Here is a 23,893-nt window from a genome sequence, read left to right as displayed (position 1 = left end):
AGTATCCCTCAGTAAAATAGTTTAATGCAAAGCCAACATTATGGCAAAATAAGAATTAAAACAAATTAAGCATAATTTCCACATAACAATAAGCATAATATACTCTTTCATGCAGGAACACAAAAGCTCTTAATGTGTAAATCCCATGCAGAGGGAAGACTTATTTTATTTGTGGGTAAGCTGAAGCAAATAACGTGAGTGACTTGCTCAGGTTACACAGTGAACAAAACAAACTGCTCATTTCAGTAAAACATTTAACTACATCATCTGACATGTGTGGTACGTGAACCGCAGTTAAATGGACATGTTATAGACAGAAGGACAAGTAATGGAAACCATATTTTATGGCTGCTAACCCTGTGTTAACAGATTGCATAAAAGATGACATCAGCAAGTCAGTTGCTTAAAAAAAAGGGATAAAGGAGGTAAAATCTGTGGTTATTGAGAGACCAACAGATTCTATGAGCTAAGCTAAGGTAGAACTTATTAAAATTCAAAAGTAAGTGTAAGATTCATCCAAAAATATTGGATATTAATTTGTTTTAGAGGTAAATGTAATCATCAACGCCCAGACCAGGAGTGGGCAAAATAGGGCCTGCCAGCCAGATCAGGCCCAGCTGATTAGCAGAGCATGCATACTTACAGTCCGCACCCTGTGTTCAGCTGCCCCTCACCCCACCTTGCTCTGTCCTGTAGCCACGCTGCCTTCAGTACCTTTCTACTACCTGTGCAGAGTGAGAGGTGGATGACAAGGGGGGGGGGGGGTGTGCTGAAGTCAAGGTGTCCCCTTGCCCCTGTACACCATCTCTGCAGAGCTAGGGGGAGGAAGGGGGAGACACAGAGTGGGGCATGGATGGTAAGTGACTTAAGAACAGTGCTGGGCAACCTGCGGCCCATTGGGGTTCTACATGTGGCCCGCAAGAGTTTTTGTTCACCATTGCCCACGCACAGTTGCCAGATTCCACTGATTTCCATCCAAGTAGTTTTTTTTCCTACCAGTACTACTAAAGTGACACACATGTCAAGCAAGGGCACCTGAAGAGTCAGCACCGTGACAATCATGTGCTTCCTCCACATCCAATCAAAGTGCTTCTAGGATTCAATTCACACACTCCGCAAATTCTAAGTACACAAGTGCAGTTAGCAAAACTGCCCCATCCCGGGAGACTATCTTGGGTTCCAAAAATCTTGCAGCCCACTGAGCTGAAGGAGCCACTCATGAGGGCCAGTCACTAACCTAGGTTGCCCATTGCTGCTGAAGAGGCAGTGCACGGTTTCTAATATTTCAGCTTTCTCTCAGAAACACACACTCGCCCATTCCATATACACCCCCCCCACACCTCTGCTGGAGGGAGAAAGCAGAGCAGAACAGTTTTCCCTGTCTTAAAGAGACAGTGTGCTGTCTCTCAAACTAATCCAGCAGCAGCCTGTGCGCGCACGCACGCGCGCGCACACACACACACACAGTCTCTGTGTAGGGCTGAAAAATGAAGTCACCCTTTTAATGAATTATATCTACCAATAGGACAAGTAATCTCATGAATTGCAGCCCTATTTTTATTAATGGGATTTGGATTAATTTGTCAGAAACCTATTAAGAATTGCCTTTGAATAATCCATTATTTATAACTTTTTTTATATACTGTAACTGAAACCCATTTTAAATTGTTAATACTTTGTAACTAAAGTGACTCCATATTGTAACTGAAACCCCATTTCAAACTTTATACTGCCTTAACTCTGTTTAAAGTTAGGTGTTTCTATGTAATCTGATTTTAAAAGTGTGAATGTGTGTCTCTGAAGCCAGCTTGTTTGGGTGATCAGCTGCCAGCACAACGTTGATGGCCAAAGAACAATGTGAATGAGGCCTGTAAAAGAAACCACCCAAGAAAGATACACAAAAGTCCCATTACGAAAAAAAGATCCAAGTCCCATCTGTCATTTACTGATGACTCATGGTCATATAGTGCCCCGGAGCAGTGAGACAGGACAAGATCTATTGACTAAAACATAAAAAGATGGGTGCCAAAACTACAGAATTGGGGTCTTTCAGTTCTACAGTCATCCTCCGAGAGCACTGGGCACACTGACACAACCCAGGTCTCCTCCTCATCTCTAGGCCACCGGGCAAGTGGAATAGCATGAGCAACTGAGGCTGGTAATTATATTCCATCTGTAGAACTGTGTATATGAGTGTGTACATCTGTAGTGGATAATTGTAGTAGCTAGGGACAGTATATGTATTCTGCCTTCACAATAAACGTGGCATATTGCCTTATCTCCCAAGAGATTCTGCTAGTTCTATTTCTCTCAGTGTAACACCTGTGCCCCCCCACAGTCTCTGTGCCACAAAATCTGCCTCTCACACAAAGAGTATGTATGTGTGTCTCACACTCATGCACTTTTTCTCTCTATCCTCCTGCCCTGTCCCTTCCACCTGATGCCCCACACTTCGAGAGCCCGAGCCAGCCCTTCATAACTTATCAGAATTCATGGAATGGTCCCCCTATGAAAATTATTGCCTATCCCCATTCCAGATTAAGGATGTTAAGAGGCGGATAACTGGGTAATCATTTAGTCGACACAAATTGTACTGACTACACAATTAGTCGTTAAGGGAAGGAGCTGAGAAGGTGCTACCCTCACTGCAGCTCTGCAGTTTAAATGTAGTAAGAGCCAGGTGTAAAGGACAGCTCCCTCCATAATTAATTCCCTGCCATTTGTAAAAATTTCAATTCTATAGAAGCTATACACAGACAGAATGGGAAGTGACTGTCTAAGAAGGAGTACGGCAGAAAGGGATCTAGGGGTTACAGAGGACCACAAGCTGAATATGAGTCAGCAGTGTGATGCTGTTGCAAAAAAAGCAAACATGATTCTGGGATGCATTAACAGGTGTGTTGTGAGCAAGACAAGAGAAGTCATTCTTCCGCTCTACTCTGTGTTGGTTAGGCCTCAGCTGGAGTACTGTGTCCAGTTCTGGGCACCGCATTTCAAGAAAGATGTGGAGAAATTGGAGAGGGTCCAGAGAAGGGCAACAAGAATGATTAAAGGTCTAGAGAAAATGACCTATGAAGGAAGGCTGAAAGAATTGGGTTTGTTTAGTTTACAAGAGAGAAGACTCAGGGGGGACATGATAGCCGTTTTCAGGTATCTAAAAGGGTGTCATAAGGAGGAGGGAGAAAACTTGTTCACCTTGGCCTCTGAGGATAAAACAAGAAGCAATGGGCTTAAACTGCAGCAAGGGAGGTTTAGGTTGGACATTAGGAAAAAGTTCCTAACTGTCAGGGTGGTCAAACACTGGAATAAATTGCCCAGGGAGGTTTGTGGAATCCCCATCTCTGGAGATATTTAAGAGTAGGTTAGATAAATGTCTATCAGAGATGGTCTAGACAGTATTTGGTCCTGCCATGAGAGCAGAGGACTGGACTCGATGACCTCTCGAGGTGCCTTCCAGTCCTAGTAATCTATGATTCTATGAGTCAAGAACAGTTATACCTCAGGCCATGGGAACTGTGAAACTGTCCAAGAAAAGGGCTCATTTTGACCCATCTGGCCACCTTCTGCATCAATCTGTCCATACTATATGGATAACAAAAATAATTCTACTGAATAAAGTTAGGACAAAAAAATAACAGGCCTTGTTTGGTGTTTGTTTTCTCTTCCAGAAAACTAGTGTTTATTAGACACATAGCCACACACTCACGTTATTAGCTTATGAAATACAATACAGCAGTGTAACATTCACCTTAAGGAAAAACATTTCATTTTCTCTTTCTAAACCCACAGATGACCTCCAAAGAGAGTCTACAGAAAATATGGTCTAAAAAGTGCCAATGAAGGTATCCAAGGTCAGTGACTGGAAGTTTGCCATCTCTCATTTCATCACCACATAGTATAGCATTCCTGTAAGAGGACACCATAATTTTTCAATACATTTACTACAGTCTTGCCTCAGTGGGAAATACATTTAAATTAACTCTCAACCTACACATTAACACTCCATTTTAATCAGTTTAGCAGGTCATGGGAAAGGTCACCTACTGACAAAATTGATCTTTCTGAATTGTTTTGCTACATATGTTATTTCTTATTCTAACTAGAACCCATGGAGCTTTTTCATGGGCCTGATCAATATTCTTCTGCTTCTCTTTCCCTCTTCCTACCATGCTCAGAAAACTGTTAATGTCCAGTTTAAATAGGTGTCCAAAAAAAAGGGGGGGGGGAGAGGGAGAGAACAAGACTAGTATAGATTTTCATGTTCTAATTAGGAAAGGCACCACTGGTGAATTATTTACCTCTCATGGGGTGAAGTTGAGACAACATATCCAGAAAGTCTGGCAGAGGGAACAATGACAGCTGAAGACTCGGCTAATGGTGAACTGAATGAAGTTGATTCTGGTCTAGTGAAGAGTTTGAATTTCATTAAAGGTAACAAAATTCAACGAACACAAAAAAAGATATCTACTCTAAACAGCATTATAAAGATATGTTAAAATCTGACCAAAAATACCAATATCTTGAATGGGAATGAGGGTTAAAATCAAAGTCAGATCTGAGATGAGGCACAATTTGAGACTTTTCATGAATTTTGTGAAGACTCAAACGTGTATTGCTACTTGTACAATCAGTAGATGGCCAATTATTATATTTACAAAGATGAGACGTACATATTTAATGTCACTCTGCATAGCATGATAGAAAAATATAGTAAATATTAAAAGAGATTCTCAGAATTTCTCATCTGGCTTTCACCTAAGTGTTTTATATTCTTTCATTGTGGTTTCTTCATTTGAGAAAAGTAGTGGAGTAAGTTGTTTGGTTATGCCTACACCTCTGCCATGTAGTTTGGGTGCTACCGGATTTCAGAAGGGACTGGACCTTGAAATATCATTCTTAACATTTTCTCCACATTATGCCATCTTCCCAAACATGCCTGAAGTGACTGCAAACATGACATTGAATGCAACAAAAGTATTTTGTTTGAAGAAAAATGCACATCACATTTTTAATTGCAATTTTTTTTGATTAACAGGAAATAGGAGTTATGGGAGGTATAAGGTGAGCGTGTTAACATACCGTAATACATTTATCTTCCACAAATTCTGAGCAAGTAAGACTACCTATGTGAGACTGTATTCTTTATTTTAGTATCATGCAGTCTTAAGTGATATCAGTGTATTTAACTGATTTAGCAATTACAGAGAAGCAGACCTTATTGCTGGTAAGGGAGTTGACGAAGGTTCTGATGCAGCTGATATCTTGACAGTCTGAGTAGCTACTGAATGTTTATTTAAATTGAAAGAGGAATACTGGGCTTCTATTTCATTAGGTAGAACTGCAGACATGCTTTACAGATAATCATAAAGAAAAAATCATAGATATTATTGGAATAGAGATATGTAAATTCAGAACTGACCGAAAGTGGGACATTGTTTCACTCTGGATATGGATTTGCCCATTTTAAAAAATCCAGAAAAATCTATACATAAATCTGTTGAATATTACTAAAAGTTGAACAATAACCAACTCAAAATATGTCATGGATTTGGGAGTAGCACAATTCTTATGATCTATTTTAACTTAAGTTTTAAGCAAATAAACTGACAAAAACAGAGGCACAAGGAGAGAATGATGGCTTGAATATATTCCATTTATAAAAGTAACACAAAAACAATGCATCAGGTGTCACTTGGTATTTTTTTTTAATGTCCAAAATTATGTGCCACTTCAAAGAGATCCAGAATATACTTGAAAATAGGAAAAATTACTTTATCACTAATTGACTTGTAATAAAAAAAAAATCTTTGCATACTTCTATGGAAAAATTGTTAAGTGTTTTTTATGTACTGTATTCTACTTCGGTTGGAACTTTCCACGATCACTGTTTCCTTCTGCAAAAGTAAAGTATTTGTAATAAACATAGTCACATACAGGAATGGAAAAAACTTAGAATATTTGGAAGTTTGCTTTAGAGAAAATTTAAAAAGCTTGGACATTTATCAGAAATTTATTCATAATTCTTGAAATTCTTCACCCTTCTTTGATTACATCTCCTTTGCCCAGGCCTGTTAATTTTAGGCCTACCTCCAAAATAGTGCAGCCAGTCTTTTTTTTTAATAAAAAAAAGTCAGGACACTTAGTATTTTTCCCATCTCACAGGAACAAAATGTATTCTGAAGCCTGATTTGAATCAGTTAGCTACCGCTAGATCATCTCATGGACCACAGACTGGAAGTTAGTCTTTCTGAAGGTTAAATGTATAGTTGGAATCAGAGTAAAGCATTAGGGTACATTTTCACATTTAAAAATAAAAGCAGTCTCGTGTTTCTCCCAACAGTTTTTACTTATTGTGTGTGTGTGTGTGTGGGGGGGGGGGGTATTAAGAAAGTATGTAATGTTGCAAGTACAATCTCATAAGTGTAGGTGAGTGGGAGGAAATGCCTGGACATGATCACATACTGGGACATACTGTGAGAAAATATCTTCAGGTGCATCTGATAAGAGAATGACTTCAATGGTAGGGCCCTTTGGTTTGTTGGAGAAGGTGTTGTCCTTTTTAAGGGCTAGAAAGATAGCTACTTACTACGTGGAGGTGGCTCCATACGCAAAGAGATGTGACTACTGACCCATTCTCACTCACCACCTCTGGTGACCTGAACAGAAGCCGAGTATGCTTATGTCTGTTCAATGGAGGCCTTCTCTTCCACCTAAAGCAGGCTGAGCAACCCCCACTTTCCCACCCCTGTTGAAAGGCCAGGCTTTAATTTTTTCCCCCCACTATGATCTGCTGTGGGCATTATGCTGGGAAGCAGCAGCAGAGCCAGCAAAGAATGTTTCCTTCACTGCCAAGGTGAGATTACAGGCAGTCCCAGAGTTACGCGGATCCGACTTATGTCGGATCCGTACTTACGAACGGGGCTTTTCTCGCCCCGGAGGACGCAGGCGACGGGACCGCCCAGAAGTGCCGCGGTACCGCTGCCCGCGTCCTCAGGGGCGAGAAAAGCTGCTCCGCGTCTCCCTAGTCTGCTGGGGGGACCTCACTAGCTGCGCCCCCCCCACAGCAGACCAGGGAGACGCGGAGCAAAGCCGCGGAGGACCTGGGCGGGGGGACCGCGGTGCGTCTTGGCGGTCCCCCCCACCCGGGTCCTCCGCGGCTTTGCTCCGCGTCTCCCTGGTCTGACCAGCAGCGGCTGAATCAGGACGCCTGGGGCAGAGAAGCTGGGGTGCTACCGGGTTGGTCCAGTAGCGCCGAGAGCGGCGCTGTGGGACCAACCGGCAGCACCCCAGCTGCTCTACCACAGGCGTCCCCGAGAAAAGCCTGGTCTGTTGGAGGGGGGGGAGGGGGAGTCAAGCCCCACTGTCTTATGGCCCCAGGTTAAACCTCATCTGAGATGTAGTCTCATCAGGAGTGAGACTTTGCTGGCTAGTGAAGATGGAACAGACTAAATGGAGGCAGAAAGGAAAACAACAGATAGTTTTAGGAAAAATATTAGAAATCTTATTAAGAGATTGGTTGCTAGTTTGCATACTTGTAATTTAATATAGGAAGTCTGAAAAACTGTGTGTTGAAATACACTATTCAACCCTTTTACATTTTTTAAGCCAAATAAGGTAAAAATAGTATTCTCTCTCCTCCCAACCATATTTTTAAGAGAGAGAGGACACTTTAAACTACTAATATAAGGACAGTCACTAGAGGGCCAAACATATGGTTCTAATTATGAAAAAATATGCAGCATTTTTGCTTATCTACAAATTTGTTTAACAGCCTTAAATACATTTTTTCCCTCAAATAGCTATTGCTTTAATAAAGTGTCATCCAAATATTTACACAGTGGCATATCATAATATATTTCCAGGTGGCCCGTAATTTGTAAATCAAGGTTTCTGGGAAATTTTTAGGCGTTAGGAAATTCTTCTTGAATCTGGGTATTACTTATCATTGAGCATACCATGAGGATATTTTTTAAACTTATAGGGTTTGTATATTTATTTTCACCCCTGCTAAACAAGTCTATGTTTTAAATTATTGCAATGCCATCTTTTCCAGTTCTTACAACTTGCTCTATTAAAAGCTAAATACTAACAAGATAAATAAAATGGAATATTAAATATTAACAGGAAACTACTGTCACTTTCTATGAACATTTAAAAACACACATTGAAGGTCAAACCGTATCTTCACTCAAAGAATGCATTCACAGGTACCTGAAAGTAGTCCTCTTATCACACTTATTTTTTACTGTGCTGCGTACAAATCTGTAATAACTTTCCCTCCCTCCCAAGCATAAAAAGTGATTTAAACCTCCAAAACATTAATACAGTGCTTAAAATTCCTATGTCTGAACATACATGTCCCAGTTCAAACTAATCATTACAATGTGCTCCATGTGCAATGAATAATGTGCTTAGTTGTAGTAAAAATGTGACACACAAACTGAGGTATTTTAAACAAAAGATAAAATATAATTTGACAGAACTGCCAGTATAGTTCATTTCCATTTAACAGATTTTTGTCTGCAGCTGAACTGTTGTAATGAATTATTTTCCTTAAAGGTTATTATGTGGTTTTAATGTAAAACAAATCAAACCATGATTAGACATAACCATTTTTATTCTACCATCTTCTGGATGAGAATTCTTCTGTAGCTTTATTTGTATTTTGAAATAGTTCTTTATATTGCATATGGTTACGTTTACATGCAAGTGACGGTTAGTGTTAAGACAAGTTAGCCATTACCTGAGGTCTCCATTTTCTGTTTGACTCTCTCTAAAGATAAGATGACAAACACAGTGAGCTGAGTTGTAGGAGCTTTTATATGGCAACGTAATGCTTTTGAAGAGGAAACGCAAACTTCAGAATATTATGTTTCTAGCACGTGACCTCACTGCAATAATTGGTTAAAAGGAAGGGCTCTATTTCAATTTAAACCACCTGTTTGATATACACAAAATTTATGCAAAGTGCTATGCAAGTTAAAAGTAATTCATGTTGCTCCATGATTAACCTTTAAGATTTGGATTTTTGTATTTCGATAGGTGTTACAATCTGACAATTAGTTTATTTAAATGAAGGAATTCAAGTTCGTGTCATATACTTCAGTTTGTAACAGCAAAAAAGATCAGCCACTTTATAGCTTGCTGCAGATCCCGGAAGGAATCAAAAGGATGTAATATAAGCTTTTTAAAGGCAGATGGGGGAAGGGGTACCCATGCCTTCATTGTACAAATGTTAGTGACTCTTGCACAGCTCTGTTTTTATTGTCTCTTATCTTACTTCAGCAAGATTGTAATACTGGAGATATAGCACTTCTGTATGAGAGATCTATGTGTAGAGTCAAAAGGCCTCAAAGAAAAAGCAGACAAAACTAAGTCAAAAGCAGCTTTTATTAAAATACTCTTCAAACTTCATAAAGTTTTAAGTTAATGTGTCTCTACTATAATACATTATATTACAGGATAATAAGCATTACAATCACAGGGTACCAAAGCTTTTATATAACACAATAATCCTTAAGGGTATGTCTACACTAGCCACCCTAGTTCGAACTAGGGTGGCTAATGTAGTCATTCGAACTTGCAAATGAAGCCCGGGATTAAAATATCCCAGGCTTTATTTGCATGTTCCCGGGCGCCGCCATTTTTAAATGCCCGGTAGTTCGGACTCCCTGCCCGCGGCACAGGCTAGGTAGTTCGAACTAAAGCCCCTAATTTGGGCTACCATTACTCCTCATTGCGGCGCCCGGGAACATGCAAATAAAGCCCGGGATATTTTAATCCCGGGCTTAATTTGCAAGTTCGCATTGACTACTTTAGCCACCCTAGTTCGAACTAGGGTGGCTAGTGTAGACCTACCTTAAGAGTTTCATCCTACAATAAATAATAGACTTCATCTTATTCTCATTTCACGTTGCATGCTCAAGCACTTACATGTACATAGTAACATTTCACTTTTTTAAAAATAATCTTTCCATGGTGTGGACAGGACACCTGTTTAACAGGCTCAGTACTTGTAGTGTGCTAAGATTTGCAATACCAACAAAATGCATTTTGGTGGGGAAGCCATTTGACTTCTCCCTCTGCCATCTGAAAACATGTTCAGCCCACTCTAAATTCAGTAGAAGTTCAACAAAAATATTATAAAGTAAATTATCTTGGAAAATTCAATAGCTTCAATGTTTATAGGACTCTTTTCAAGCATCACTGTATGTTGCTCCTTTGCTCATGTTTCTAACAACCTTCGAGAACTCAAACTCAGCAACAAAAGTGAATCCTCCTTGTCAAGAAAGAACCTCAATAGCTAACTTTTTTAAGCACTTAGATTATCACTCAAATCACTTTGTGTTGATTATGCAGATATGTAAACTACTGATCAGGCACAAAAACACATTAATCTGATTCTTTATACATCAGTAGGAAATTGTCAGAAAAGTGTGGAAAAAACTAAAGTTAAAGTTACTCTCATAAGAAAGCTAATATAATATTTGTTTTGCGCAAAGCATTTGGAAATGAGAAAAGGAAGAAAAGGTTTGTGTTTTGTTTTTTTTGCAACTTGTATAAATCACTGGACATTAAGGACACGTGCTGAGACGTCATGGTGCCAGTCACGTAATTTTGTATATTTTGGGCTAAAAATATGGATGGGAATCTTTTCCCTGTGGAAAGAAGTGATAGAAGAAATGTAAGAAAGGAAAGAAATTCAATTCACACTAACTGAAAACATGCCATTTCCATGCACTCACTTACAGGCCTATATATTTTTTCATCTGTCTTTTCAGGCCTGATCCAATGCCAAATAAAATCAATAGAAAGACATTCCTCCCTCTACCCCTACACACTAAATGCATCAGGTACTGGACTGGGGCTTTAGTCTCCACTTTGAATAGCATAATTCATCAAGACCAACAAGACAGCAGCTACCTGTTCAAACCTTAGAAAGTTAAATGGACCTCCTATTAAAAACCTCAAATGCATGTCTAGATTCAAGAGAAAACATTACATATTATCAGCAGAGCGCCAACTGTTATATGCACTGAAAAGCTACAATTCCTATATAAACCTTAATTTGCACAGTCTCTTATTAAGCTCCTAAATAAAAGCCAAATCACAGCACACAGACATCTTATTTTTTACATGCTGATTCATTTACTAATACATTTATGACACACAATATTAAAAAGGAACAACATGTAAAAGTTTCTAGAACTTCACACCAATACACCAAACTGCAATATTGCAGTATCAAGTTAAAAATAAGCCATGCAAAATACTGAATACTCAAAACACAGATCTCAGTTCAACAACAAATCCACTTACTTTGTTTTCTTTGTAGACTCAGTTTCTGGTTCTTTCACTGAAATGAAATAAGAATTTTTAAATATCTAAACCATTACTTTGAAATGAGTTGGGCTGATATTCCTCAAACACATCACATTATAATGTATTTTGTACATGCCACAGAAAATCTATATATTTTTTAAAAATTATTACTTCTACTTTTTCATTTACCTCAAGCTGTAAAACCACAGGGCCTGACTTTTTAGGCACAGGAATACCTTTACAAATGCTACACAGATGCCTAGTGGATTTCTAAAAGTGCTTTACTCCCTTTTGATTTCAATGAAAGGTAGACACTTACATATTTCAAGAAATCCGTAACTATCATTTTTAAACATCTAAATATCCTTAAAAAACTGGTCCTTGGTAACATCAATCCAAGCATAAAGAAACCACTGGCAGATAATAAAGTCCACTAATCATTTCAGAATGATCTAAATTACAATTTCCCTACCATTTCCCATTACATTGTGATTTTAAGATTTGCTATTTTATTCAGCTTTTCCAAAGCAGGAACAAATTGTCCTGTTCTGCCAGAAGCTTCTGTTTTCAACAATAAGAAACAATGACTTCTAACCCTATAGGGTTATAAGTATCAACAATTAAACTCATTTGTGCTGTATGATGAAATACTGCCCCACTCCGGCCCTCTCAAACCAGCATGAGTTTGAGCAGAAATTTCCTCATTTGGTGGTGGTGGAGGAAAAGCAGAGGGTGGGGAGGGCATGGAGATTTTTCTGACAAGTTGATATTTGAGGCGAATATAGTAGTTGTTTAAAAGGGACCCTGTCAGCTTAGAATTTAGTCAGGTCAAAAAAAAATTTCAGGCATTACTCCTGCCCATAGTTCTCTCTCTCTCTCACTATGTAGATGGTTCACATTAAAAAACAGGTTAACTTACTGCTAACTTTATCATCTGGGGAAGAAACTGGATTAAATATTTATCAATTATTGTTTCAACACCTTATAACAAGTTCTACCAGGCCAGAGGCTTCAAGTCCACTACAGCTACTAATCCTTATCTAATGCTGCATCACCAAACAATTACTCACTGTGTTCGGTGCCGGTGATTTGGGCAAGGATCCGAAAAGAACGTGACTGGGTTGTTCCTGTCCTTGGGTGCCAGTCTTCAGTGTCTTCAATCAATCGTTTTTTGCTGGCATCACTATGAGTGGGTGTGTGGTAAAACTCTGTATAGGTATCCACAATGTGCTTCCTTGGTGGACTATTTAAAGAGTTGTAAGGAGAAAAAATGTGAAATTTCATTAGAAAATATTTTATCACTGTCACAACGCCATTTAAGACTTAATCATGCACTAGGTAGGTCGGCAAGAAAAAGCTTCTGCATTTGGGAGCAATTGTGCTTTTTTGTAAAGACTACAATTTACAAAGTGACATAAGCTCAGCAATCTAAACACAGATTCAAGTGCTGTTTGTAAAACAATACCATAAATTAGTAATTTAAATCAGATTTACCATGAAACATTTAAAATATCTTCTACTTCCACTATAACAAGACGCAAAACAGCACAATTCAGTGTTAATACCATGTTTAAGAATGTGGATCACATTTACCGTTTAGGTGGGTTTTTCCTTATATTTGAAGGAATAAGACAACAGAAGAAAGAGTGTTCCAGCAAGAAGAGCAAGGAAAGAGAAAAAGAAAATAAAGAAAATAAAGTAAGAAAATTGAAGTGAAAGGTATGGTAAGCCAAGTGGTCCTTAAAATACTTTATTACTAAAGTGCAATGAAGCCAATCATTAGTGCCACTGATACAAAAACTGATTCCGTGGACTGTCCACGATTAATTTGTACATGCACGTTCAGTCAACTGCATATATATCCAGAGTTAAGACAAAAGTAGTAAGATGTGGCTTCTTTTTATAGTGAAATCTCCAAAAAGCAGTATATGTAATTCTGGTGTAACAGCCTTGGAGAATGAATTTCTCTCTTTTTTTCCACAGAAAAGGTAGAGCGCTAGTTGAAAAAAAAAAAAAATGCAGGCGTCATCACCAGGGCTCGACAAATACGCTCGCCCATGGCGAGTACATATCAGCTGGTCATCCCGTTCTCCTGTGGTGCACGCATGCGCGGTGCAGGTCTGGCGAGTAGGGTTTCGTGTCAGTCATCGAGCCCTGTTCATCACACTGCTTGGTTGGTGCACCTCAACTGTGTTCATGAACACTTAGTGCTACAACTACAATGAGAGGAGAAGAAATTCCATCTACTAACCATAATTCCAATTGTAATTCCAGTGAATTTCCGTGGGAACCATAATTCCTATCGCTCATCTGCACCTTTGGAAGTTTCCCCCATAATGTTCCATATGCTATTACCAACTACTGAGCTATCCGTCTCCCTTTTTTTTTTTTTTTTTTTTTTTTAAATTATACTTTCAGGAACTGAGGCAAACATATGGTAGCATTCACCAGTTTGGTAGAGTACTGAAGGAGACTGGTACTATAAAAATCCATTTTAATACTTTTTGAATTTCAGTATTGTATAGGAGCCATATACGCTTCTGTTTGTAACAGTGTGCTTCTTAATTTCATTAAAAAAAACCCCTATAAAAGTGTGGATATGAAGGATTTGTTAGTAACTTGTAAACAAAACAAAAAAGGGGGGGGCTATTAAACAAAGCTTATTAGTCAAACAGCTAAATTACAGCAGCCAGAGAAATATAGAATGATGTGAAAGGAGTAATATATGACAACATTTAATTTTAAAAGATGAGTAATATTAGTGAAGTACTTACACCTCATCAAGGTTACTGTAGGAGATAGGTATGGTAAAAGAGACAATGGAATTTCCAGGATGGAGTAATGGTAAGAAATACAGACAAAATGAAAGGATGCAACAAGTTAATACAGAAAATTAAACTGGAAAGCTTATATATAAAGAAAGAAGAGAGCTTAACTACTAAATGGAAACACAGAGAAACCTAAAATACATGCTAATTAAATGAACACAAGCAGGTAAGTAACTTGTGTTAAAAGCTAAATCATGAAAACTATTCTGCCATGCTTTCCTCCTTATTTTCTTAGCTACAGATGAGTCTCCTTTCCTTTTTAAAATTTGGGAATCTTTATGGTAATTACTCTGTGCAGCACAAGATGGTGCCAGAGACAAAGAAAGACATCTAGACAGGCAATTTAGCAATTAATTTACACTAGCATTTTATGCTGATTTCAAGGCACATGGGTTGAGAGAAATATGCCATTTTTTAATCAGAATAAAACCACTAGTGAAATTAAGTACCTGGAATCTGACATATCAACAGATTTTAAATATCTATGTATATTCATCATGCTGATCTACCTGTGTGATGCCCTTCAACTCCCAAACCAAATACTTCCCTAAAATCTAGTTAAGCCTCACTACAGCAGCAAGTTACATTACCAATACTATTAGATATACAGTAATGACATAAAAAAAAACTTCATTGATACACACATGAACACCACACAAATATTCTGTGAAAAAGAAATTCTGAAATATTTAATAATGATGAAAAGGAAAAAAAAATCACACCATGTAAACCAAAACAACGTACTATATTAAAATGTGGTTATTTGAAAAAAAAATGTTTGAAAAATATTAATTTTACACTCAATCACACATGCAGGTTATTTCTACAACATAAGCTACCATAATTCAATTCCAGTGCTGTTGATACTAACTTTGTCACTGTTGTTACCTGCAAAGGAAAAAAGTATTTAAAGCATTATCTCAATGATTTCCTCTCCCAATACTTCAGAAAATCTTCCAAGTTCAAGTTCTGGCAAAGAACCTTGTCTCTTCTAGCATCAAGCTGAATTTTGTCAGGAACCTATAAGAGAAAGTTTCAGCCCAACCCACTTGGTACTGAGTAAGAAATTGAAGCAGTCTTTCCAGTTTTAAGCAGCAGGCACATTCTCATGCGTGAGTTGGCAAGAAGGTCTTGGTAAAAGCACAATTATATACAGCCACATGAAGCAAAAAGCTCTCCCTTTAAGCCATCGCTAAGAAACAGAAAATAGGCCATTCTTCCCCATCCTACAGTGAAAGCAAAGCAAATCAGGAAGCTATTTAGTAAGACTGCAGTTTTGATGTTTGATAAGGTTTTCACCATGGTCAAGACTCATATTTTGAATCACTAAACCACACCAATATTTTCAGAAGGGGAAACAGAGAGATAGAAGTGATTTTATTGAAATCTCTCTCAATGCCTATACTGTATAATAAAATGATTAATCGGCATTATCCAGAAGAAGCTAGTATAATGGAGTAGTTCCAGATCTTGTGTGAATAACTGATTTATCTGATTCACTTTGGTTTGACACAAAATGAAATTTTTGTAAAATAAAAAAAGTTGAAAAAAAGATTGTGGGCTGAACAAAATGTTTTCTTTTAACCAAAGCTAAAATGCCTCATTTTGATTTTGAGCTTTTTAAACAAAAAAAAATTTTAAAGAAAGGAAATTTCCTGAATGAAGAGTTAACTAGAAATTAAACATTTCTAGGGTTTGTTTAAAAAAAAAAAAAAGAGACACATTTGCAAAAATATTTTGGTTGACGTGTAGATTTTTGCTGAAAAAAATGGTTTCAGCAAAATTATGTATAGCTCTAGCAGTTGTGTTCTCAAGCTGGTTAAACTGACAATAGCTGACAAGTTGTAAACTATATTTTGTAATTGCAGCAGTGACTTACAGACTCTTGAAAGGGGGTGGGCTAAATCAGTTTTTCATCTTTAGGGCTATCAATTCACCCAATCATAACTGGACTGCCAGAGTTAAAAATCTCAATTTCTCTTGCTCCTCTTGCTCACCTCTTCCCTTTGCCCCCAATTTTAATATTCTATATGATGTTTTTATACAATTGCACAAAAATTCTGGGTTAAGTGAGGAAAAACTTTATGGGTTAATTAACATGGTGACTAAGCAAGCTGAGAATACCGTTAGCTAGTCAGATGCAGATGTATATATATTTTTGTCATTTTTACTTTAAGGCTTAAAGATTTTTACAGCAGTGTTTAATTAAGTTGTAGTCCAAGTATACTATTCTGTTACCCTTATTATAAATAAAGTACACTTTCACTAAAGTGTAAACCTTTTCCAAGTTCCCATATTAGAATTTTCCTCCTAAGACTGGCAGGAAGACAGGAATTTCTTCACTAATAGTTGCAATTTGCTTCGCATACACTGAATCTTATAGTGATGCATTTATGCTGGTCAGGCATCTTGAATGCTGATGTGCTAATTAGGGATGTTAAAATTAGGTTATTGTTGTAATCAAGTTGTTGTTAGAATTTTTACTGACTATTCAATTATTTGATAAGGGAAGGCAGCCTGTCCCCCAGCTTCTACTTAGTTTTAAATTGCAGAACTGCAGCGGGGTTTGGTCCGCAACCCAGCTCAGGCAGGGATCGAGCCTGTCTGCCTGCCCACTCGGCTCCTAATTTTAATAGGAGCCTGGCGCAGTCCCTGCTCGTGCTGGCTCGGAGACCAAACCCTGTGACTCTGCAATTTAAAATTTGCAGGTAACACTAGTCCCAGGGAGAACCAGGACTGACCCGGCTGCCAGCACAGCTGGTAGTAGCACCTGTCCTTGGAGGGTCCCAACTTCCTCCTGGGACCCCCGCCCATGCGGACAGGGGCTACTGCTGGAGCAGCCTCCCCTGCCCTCCTCTAATAGAGGCAGCAGTGGGGGTATGGTGGGGGGGAGGGGAGAAGGAACACGAGGAGACAGTGCTGGTGGGAAACCAGCTGCACCCCTTGCTGCCTCTAATATAGAGTAATATAGAGGCAGCAAGGGGAGGGGGAGTAAATACAAGTAGTCCACTTGATTACCTGATAAGCTTAGGATTATCAGGTAGACTAATCAATTACTCTCTTATATCCCTAGTGCTAATTACAGGCCAGCAGTACTGCTTGCCTGCAGGAGAATTGATTTAGTTATCAGTCTTTGGTTTTTTCCAGTGCTAATTACTGCAGCTGAAAGCCAGTTCTCTGTATTATACTTCCAAAAGTACCCATTCTGGAAGGATATGGATGGTTCACCAGAGCACTTTTAAAAGTCTCCAAATAATAAGTCTTCAGGACCTGATGCTTTTCCCCCCTTTTTAAAGCTGTGTGGAATAATGTCATCATGTGTTTGAAAGAATCCTAAAAATCGACAAGACAACAGTGACAAAATGCACAAGGTCTGCATCATATGAATAAATGAACGAATGAACGAACATGTGGAAAAAATTCAGTCTGAAGTATAAAGGAAATATATAAGCTCAATTATTTGTTCTTAAAAATGGAATAATTGAAACCACAGTGCTGTATCTTAGTTCAGGTACAGATGTTTCTCTCTTTGTAGGTTATTGCTTATGCTCAGCACCAAATTCAAAATGTACCAGAAAAAGTTTGCATCATGACTAACTTTTTGCTTTTGCTCTTCTAATGACCTCTGAATAAAAGTGAAATACATATAATAGCTAGTTTTAAAATTCTCTGGTAATGATGCAAAGTACTTCTTGAACTTCACATATTAAGTTAAATTTGCAAGAAATGTGGCCAAAATAAATAAAATACATTAAAACCATTGTTTCTTTAGAATGTAGCTCAATGGCTTGATTTAAAGATGTGTTGAGTATTAGCAATGCCAAAAACTATCCTGTTAATTAATGTCTTTAAAATGTTAAATCTCAGCAGATGTATTAGTGTTTTAACTTTCAAAATGTCTGGAGTTTATGACTTTTTGACAGTTCTGAATTGCTAGAAATATACTAGCACTTGCATTTTAGTGCTGGCTTTTTTTAAGATTAGATGGACATCGTTCTGCATAACTCAAGTGTCCACTGCATTAGTACCACTGAAAAACTTGATTCAATTCAAATTTAATTGACTCTCTATACCAACTTTCTAGTTTCCTCTATGTAGCAAATATAACAAATTCTATATATTTCCTTCTTTCCCAGCCTCTGAATGCAATACTCTAACTTGCACTATGTAGTCACCATTATCAAGGTTATTCTTCCATAGCATCCTATCCCTTGGTTTCCCCAATTCTAGATGGGCCTTCTTGACAAACTGCCTCGCATTTTGGTGGTGCCTGCTGCTTTTTTAAAACTATGTCGGGACTTAATGTTTTAAAATTATACTTAAAAATATACTACTGAGCTTGCTATAAAGTTCAAAACGCATCCAATGAATTATTCCAACTGTCTTTTCAAAAAAAATCTCAACATCAACTCAGAGATTATACTACGTACACAAGATGCTTCTAGAAGATCCTTTAATAAGCTCATTTTTATACCTACAGCCAGCCCATTCTCATTTATCTTTTTCAGAGTCATTCTGTGAAAGGAACCCAACTCTTCCAAGATGCGTTTTATCCCTTTAAGTGCAGCCCAGTAAATTGTCTAGAAGAAAAGTCCCTTACAGCAGACCAAGTGCCCTGAAGCCACCTACCCATTTTGCTGTTTATTGTCAACCTGGCTCTCTTTGACTCCTCTTCTTGGCCCCTCTGCCACATCCTGGGCATTGTCGTTGGAATACGTGTTCATGGTTGTATTGTATGTGTTGGGCTGCCATGTGACATTAACTGCAGTTTTAGCAGCATTCAGTGCAGGCGAACGCTGGTCAGTACTGGATTTGGCATTAACATGCAGTCCAGATGCAGTGAATGGGGGAGGAGTGACAGTGGCCAATGGTGGAGGGGAAGCAGATGATGGAACAGTCGCATGGGCTGGGGTGAAGGCAGATGACGGTGATGGAATGGAAGTGATTTTTGAGGAAGATACAACTCCAAATGGCCTTGGTGTCTTATTGTAGGCCAAGTTCATTGTGGAAGTGACTTTAGGTGCAACAGCAGATGCAATGGGCACGGGCTTAACTACTTCTTTAGGTTCTCCCTATGTAAAATAAAAACAAAACACACACAAAGCACACCAACCACATGCAAAATCCTTAATAGACATTTTCATTGGAAAAGCAAGACAGATGATGTGTTTTATAATAGCAACATTTCGACTGTACTGTACTGGCGGGAAAAAAAAAAGGGTATGACATGCATTTTTGGGACAAGGAAGGATCCTATTATACGCAACACACTTAGAAACCCGAGGTATTATTTCCTCTGATCTCATGCAAGATATCCATACCTTAATAAGGTTTAAAGATTAAATTAAAGACTCATTCAGATGCAAAGGTCACCAAATTCCTCAGGTGTGGCCTAACTTGCTTAATAAATACACTGAAGGGGTTTTTAAATTTAAACCCCATCTAAAGCCAAATTCAATACACACACACAAAATACGTAACATTACACTGCATATTGTATGTGTGATGTGTCAAAGGATATGGGGAACATTAAGTGATACTTCAATGGGCACAGCAGCAAGTGGCCAACAGTCTAAGAGAAACAAGCGACACACTATGAAAGCTGTTACAGGTTGGACCTCTATAGTCCAGACTTCTACCATCTGGCAACATCTGTAGTCCAGCATCCTAGAGCATGTTACTGGGCTGGAGCACTCACAGGGTACGTCTAGACAGTGGCGCTATTTCAGGATATGTCCGGTATCCGAAATAGCGTTTTCTGCATTTTAACAGAAATGTCCGTTATTTCAAAATGCAATCAAAATTAGGGATGTTAGCAACTAGTCCACTATCTGTACACCGCGAACAGGGGCTGCTGGACTCAGCAAGAGCTGTGACTAAGCAGTCCGGACTACTGCTGATTGCTGTACCTTTGCATTTTAAATGTAGTAATAGCCCAGCAGCTCTTACTACACTTGAAATGCAGAGCTGCAGCGCTGATGGCCCCAAATCTGGCACAAACCAGGAGTGCTCATTCCCGGCTAAAGTCAGCTCCTGGAACTACCCCTGCTGCAGCTCTGCACAGCACTGCTTATCGACTAATCGTATAGTCCAGAGTTTCCCAAACTATGGGCCACGTCCCTATACCGGGCCACCGGAAAAAACTACCAGGCCTCAGCATGGTTGCCAGGGTGTTCTGAGCTCCCGGAGTGCCCGAGTGGCACTGGGTCCCCCAAGCCCTCGGCTGGCCTGGGCGGAGTCTGCAGTCAGATGTTCCGGCTCCCAGCAGAGTCCTAGCTAGGGGAGGGCAGCGGGGGGAGGAGGAGAGGAGAGCCGGCCACCGGAAGCAGCACTGGACAGGGGAATTGGGGCAGGGTGGGCCAGGGAGATTGGGGGGCTGGTGGAAGCAGGGCTGCTGGGGGGTGTGAGGTCAGGGTAGGGAGCTGGCCAGGGAAGATGGGGGGGAGAAGCAACCACCGGAAGCAGAGCTGGACGTGGGCAGCAGGGCTGGCCAAGGGAGATTGGGAGGAGAACTGGCTGTCCGGGAAGGGGTTGGGAGTAGTGGGGCTGGCCAGAGGCACAGCGGGGAGAGCAGGGGAAGGAGGGGAGTGAATCGGCCAGCGGGGAGCGAGACTGACCTGGCCATATGCAGATCTCGGGGCGCTGCCCCCCCCCCACAAAGCATGAGTTAGTCCAGCTCGGGGATTCTATTGCCCCCCCCCCAACACACTCCCCCTCGAGTAGTTGTGAACTGTCTGGCTGGTAGACACACTCATGCAGCCTGAGCACATTTACCAGCCAGGCAGTTCGAAACTACAAACTGATACATCTAGTAATAATACAACTTACATAATGAGAAAATACCAGGCATGTTATGTGTCTGGTATTTTTTCAGTTTGTTTTTTGTGTGTTTATATTTTTGGGCTGCAAAAAACAGTACTAAAAAAAAGGGTTCCAACTAAAGTAAAAGGTTTGGGAAACCCTGATCTAACCAGCTTTCTGTCTGTCTTACAGTCCATTTATCCAATCCATATTCCTTAACTTGCTGGCAAGAATATTGTGGGTGACCATATCAAAAGCTTTGCTAAAGCTGGCACTGGGGGTTTTGGGAGGACCAGAAACAACGTATTTGAATATTCATCATTTGATTAATGAATATACAAATATGCAAATTAACGTTACTGGTCCTCAAAAAGTTCATGAATGGATTTACTGGTCCCCGCGTCAAAAAGTTTGGGAACCCCTGGTATAGTTAATACAAATTGTATCAACTCTACGATTAACCAGATAATTGCATTTTAACATCCTTAATCGAAGTAACAGGCTTGTTTTTCCAACGTCTCGGTAAACCTCGTTCCACAAGGATCAAGGGACTTGTTGGAATAGCAGTCTATTTCGAAACTAAATCGGAACAGACTATCTTGAAATAAGCTCGAAATAAGCTATGCAGTTTGCATAGCTCAAATTGCATAGCATGTGTCTAGCTAGCGCCACTTTTCGAGCTAGTGCCACAGGGAAAAGCTGGGCCCTATGCTCACAACTCCTTCTTTGCCCTCCAGAGGTTCCAGAGTGCATCACATAGCCCATTTGTGGCACTCAAGCTGAGGAGGGGGAGGGAGGAGTGAGGACCAGACCAGGGTGGCATGGTGGGATGCTTGGAGGAAGAGGCAGGATGGCCGTGGAGTCCCATGGCTGGGGGCTGAGAGCATGTGGCTCAATACAGTTCCGTGAGGCTGCTCTCCTAGTGCCTGATCACGGCCCACAGCTGCCATGCATCTTCACCCAAGCACCTCTCCCACCCCGCCACCGCTCTTCATGCCAGCCTCTCTGCTGCTGCCGCCAGAGCAGAGCACCGCAGCTGCTTTTTTCCCAAAAGTATGTAAAGGGAAATGTTCTCCCCTACTTTGAAAAACTCTGACAAACTATTCTGTACACTCTATATAGCAAGGCTTCTTTCAAGAGCAGAGAGAATGTATATGTTCTGTTTGGAAGAAATTAGTGGTTTTTCCATTCAACAAGAGGCAATGCTGCCATAAAGGCTGTCATTAAAGTAGGGGAAATGGTTAGAAAATAAATATTCGGGATGAAAAAGCTGAAAGATATTTGCAGCTTTAAAATTGTTAGTCAAGTGTACACTTCTCCCCTCTGCCATTTTTAAGGTGATTACTGTTGGACCTCCCTGAGTGGTCCTGAACCATGGAGTTTGCCAGACCAAGGGAGGTCCAGGCTCCCCTCCCTGCCACCACCAGCCCCCACCAGGCTTGTGCTCATGCTGGACCACAGATATTGCTTGTCCCGAGAGTCCCAGATTTTAGAGGTTCAAATTATATTGTGATTTGCTGGTGTACATGATATTTACATAACATAGGGAAACTCAATATGTTGTGCTAAAAAAGGAAGCAGTTGAATACCAGTGCATGTCAAGAATAGAGTGCAAGAGCTGCAGAAAGTAGTGTAACACACTACACCTCTGGGTTTAAATAAAAAACATACCTTTTGTACAACAACAGGATCAGGTTTTGGTGCAGAGGCCACTCTGAAAGAGACAAAATATGCACAAATTTAAAAATACATGTACTGCATTGACAGGGTCCTGCAATACTGCACCTCTTACAGTATACCTAACTATCTTCTCCCCCATCTAATGTTGGTGAATTTCCACTACACTTAATTGCTTTCTTCAGAGGAAATGAGATTACTGGATTTGTGTCTACAGTATCGCAGATAACAGATGACAAAAATGGACAAATTGGATTCTCTTACTCCTAAGCATTTAAGGCCCACCAGAACAAAACAGCCACCTTTCCTAGGAGCACACTGAAACATTAATTTTAATTAATTTTCCTTCAGATTGATCACTAAATGGCAGCCATTAAGTTCTAGACAAAAACTTCACAGACTCCTGCAAAAACAACTGCACATTACCTCAGAATATGTATAATCAAGGGCTTATGTCTCCACTTTTTTTCAACATAAACAAGTTACTACCACACAAGAGTCATTTTGATCTGTTTAAATTTTAGATTAACTATAATCTTTTCAATGGTCATGAGCCATAATCTCAATAATTTGCTTTGTTTTCTTTTCCCTGTGTATGGAGTTACTTGTTTTTAACTAAACTGTGTAAATCGGACAAATTCTGTTTAAATACAGCACCATCATAAGAGCAGTGCTAAAGCACAAAACTTCTAGCACAGAGCTTCTTTTCAGTACTAAAAAAAGAGGCAGTTCTGCTTTTGAAGGATTATATCCAAATGAAGTTACAATTAGTACTTCATGTGGACTTTCAGGCCTTCCAAGAGAAGTACAATGTAACTCCAAGTCTTTTGCACATAGAAAGATATATTCTTCCAAATGGATGCAAACTGTTGGAGAAAGGGGAAGGACAATGGAGAACATCCGAAGTTTGTGCGGCTGCAGGAACCTGAGGTCCTCACCTCAAGGGAGTGTGTGCGCATGTGCACCCCAAATCATACAACCCTGATTTTCTAAAAGTATTTGCAATAGGGTTTTGCGTAAGGGAATACTGAATATAACTTCTAGAATTTAACTGTCGGGGAAGAACAACGAGTAGTTCTGTGCCACCTTAGAGACTAACAAAAATACATATAGTATCATGAGCTTTCGTGGGCAAAATTACTTCCATTAACCGGTGAGTAGATAATAGAGATAGCTCTCCAGATTAGCAGTAGGAAAGTCAGAAATGTAGATAATTAATATTTCAGGTGAATCTATATAACTGATGCTTCTTGTACTGTTCATTT

The 23,893-nt window shown here is 39.5% G+C and overlaps 1 protein-coding gene across 13 annotated transcripts in view; it reads right to left on the bottom strand.

The window, feature by feature from the left end:
- PDLIM5 (PDZ and LIM domain 5) overlaps window positions 1-23,893 on the bottom strand; it is a 217,902-nt gene that overhangs the window by 79,578 nt on the left and 114,431 nt on the right. For 6 of the 13 annotated variants that reach the window (XM_075929618.1, XM_075929616.1, XM_075929620.1 and 3 more), the window contains 6 exons: window positions 22,623-22,665; window positions 18,780-19,222; window positions 12,393-12,565; window positions 11,320-11,356; window positions 8,744-8,773; window positions 4,299-4,403 (listed from right to left, as the gene is read on the bottom strand). In XM_075929618.1, coding sequence (XP_075785733.1) covers window positions 4,299-4,403; window positions 8,744-8,773; window positions 11,320-11,356; window positions 12,393-12,565; window positions 18,780-19,222; window positions 22,623-22,665 — 831 coding nt within the window. Of the gene's footprint in view, window positions 1-4,298; window positions 4,404-5,214; window positions 5,350-8,743; window positions 8,774-9,965; window positions 10,659-11,319; window positions 11,357-12,392; window positions 12,566-12,915; window positions 12,934-14,096; window positions 14,112-15,021; window positions 15,039-18,779; window positions 19,223-22,622; window positions 22,666-23,893 lie in introns of those variants that run through there. The other 7 variants (XM_075929622.1, XM_075929625.1, XM_075929623.1 and 4 more) reach the window with 7 other exon arrangements.

Source organism: Pelodiscus sinensis, chromosome 5 (assembly GCF_049634645.1).
Source record: "Pelodiscus sinensis isolate JC-2024 chromosome 5, ASM4963464v1, whole genome shotgun sequence".
In the NCBI taxonomy this organism is placed as follows: domain Eukaryota; kingdom Metazoa; phylum Chordata; order Testudines; family Trionychidae; genus Pelodiscus; species Pelodiscus sinensis.
Note: the sequence above shows the minus strand (reverse complement) of the source record. Positions and strands in the feature narration are given on the sequence as shown.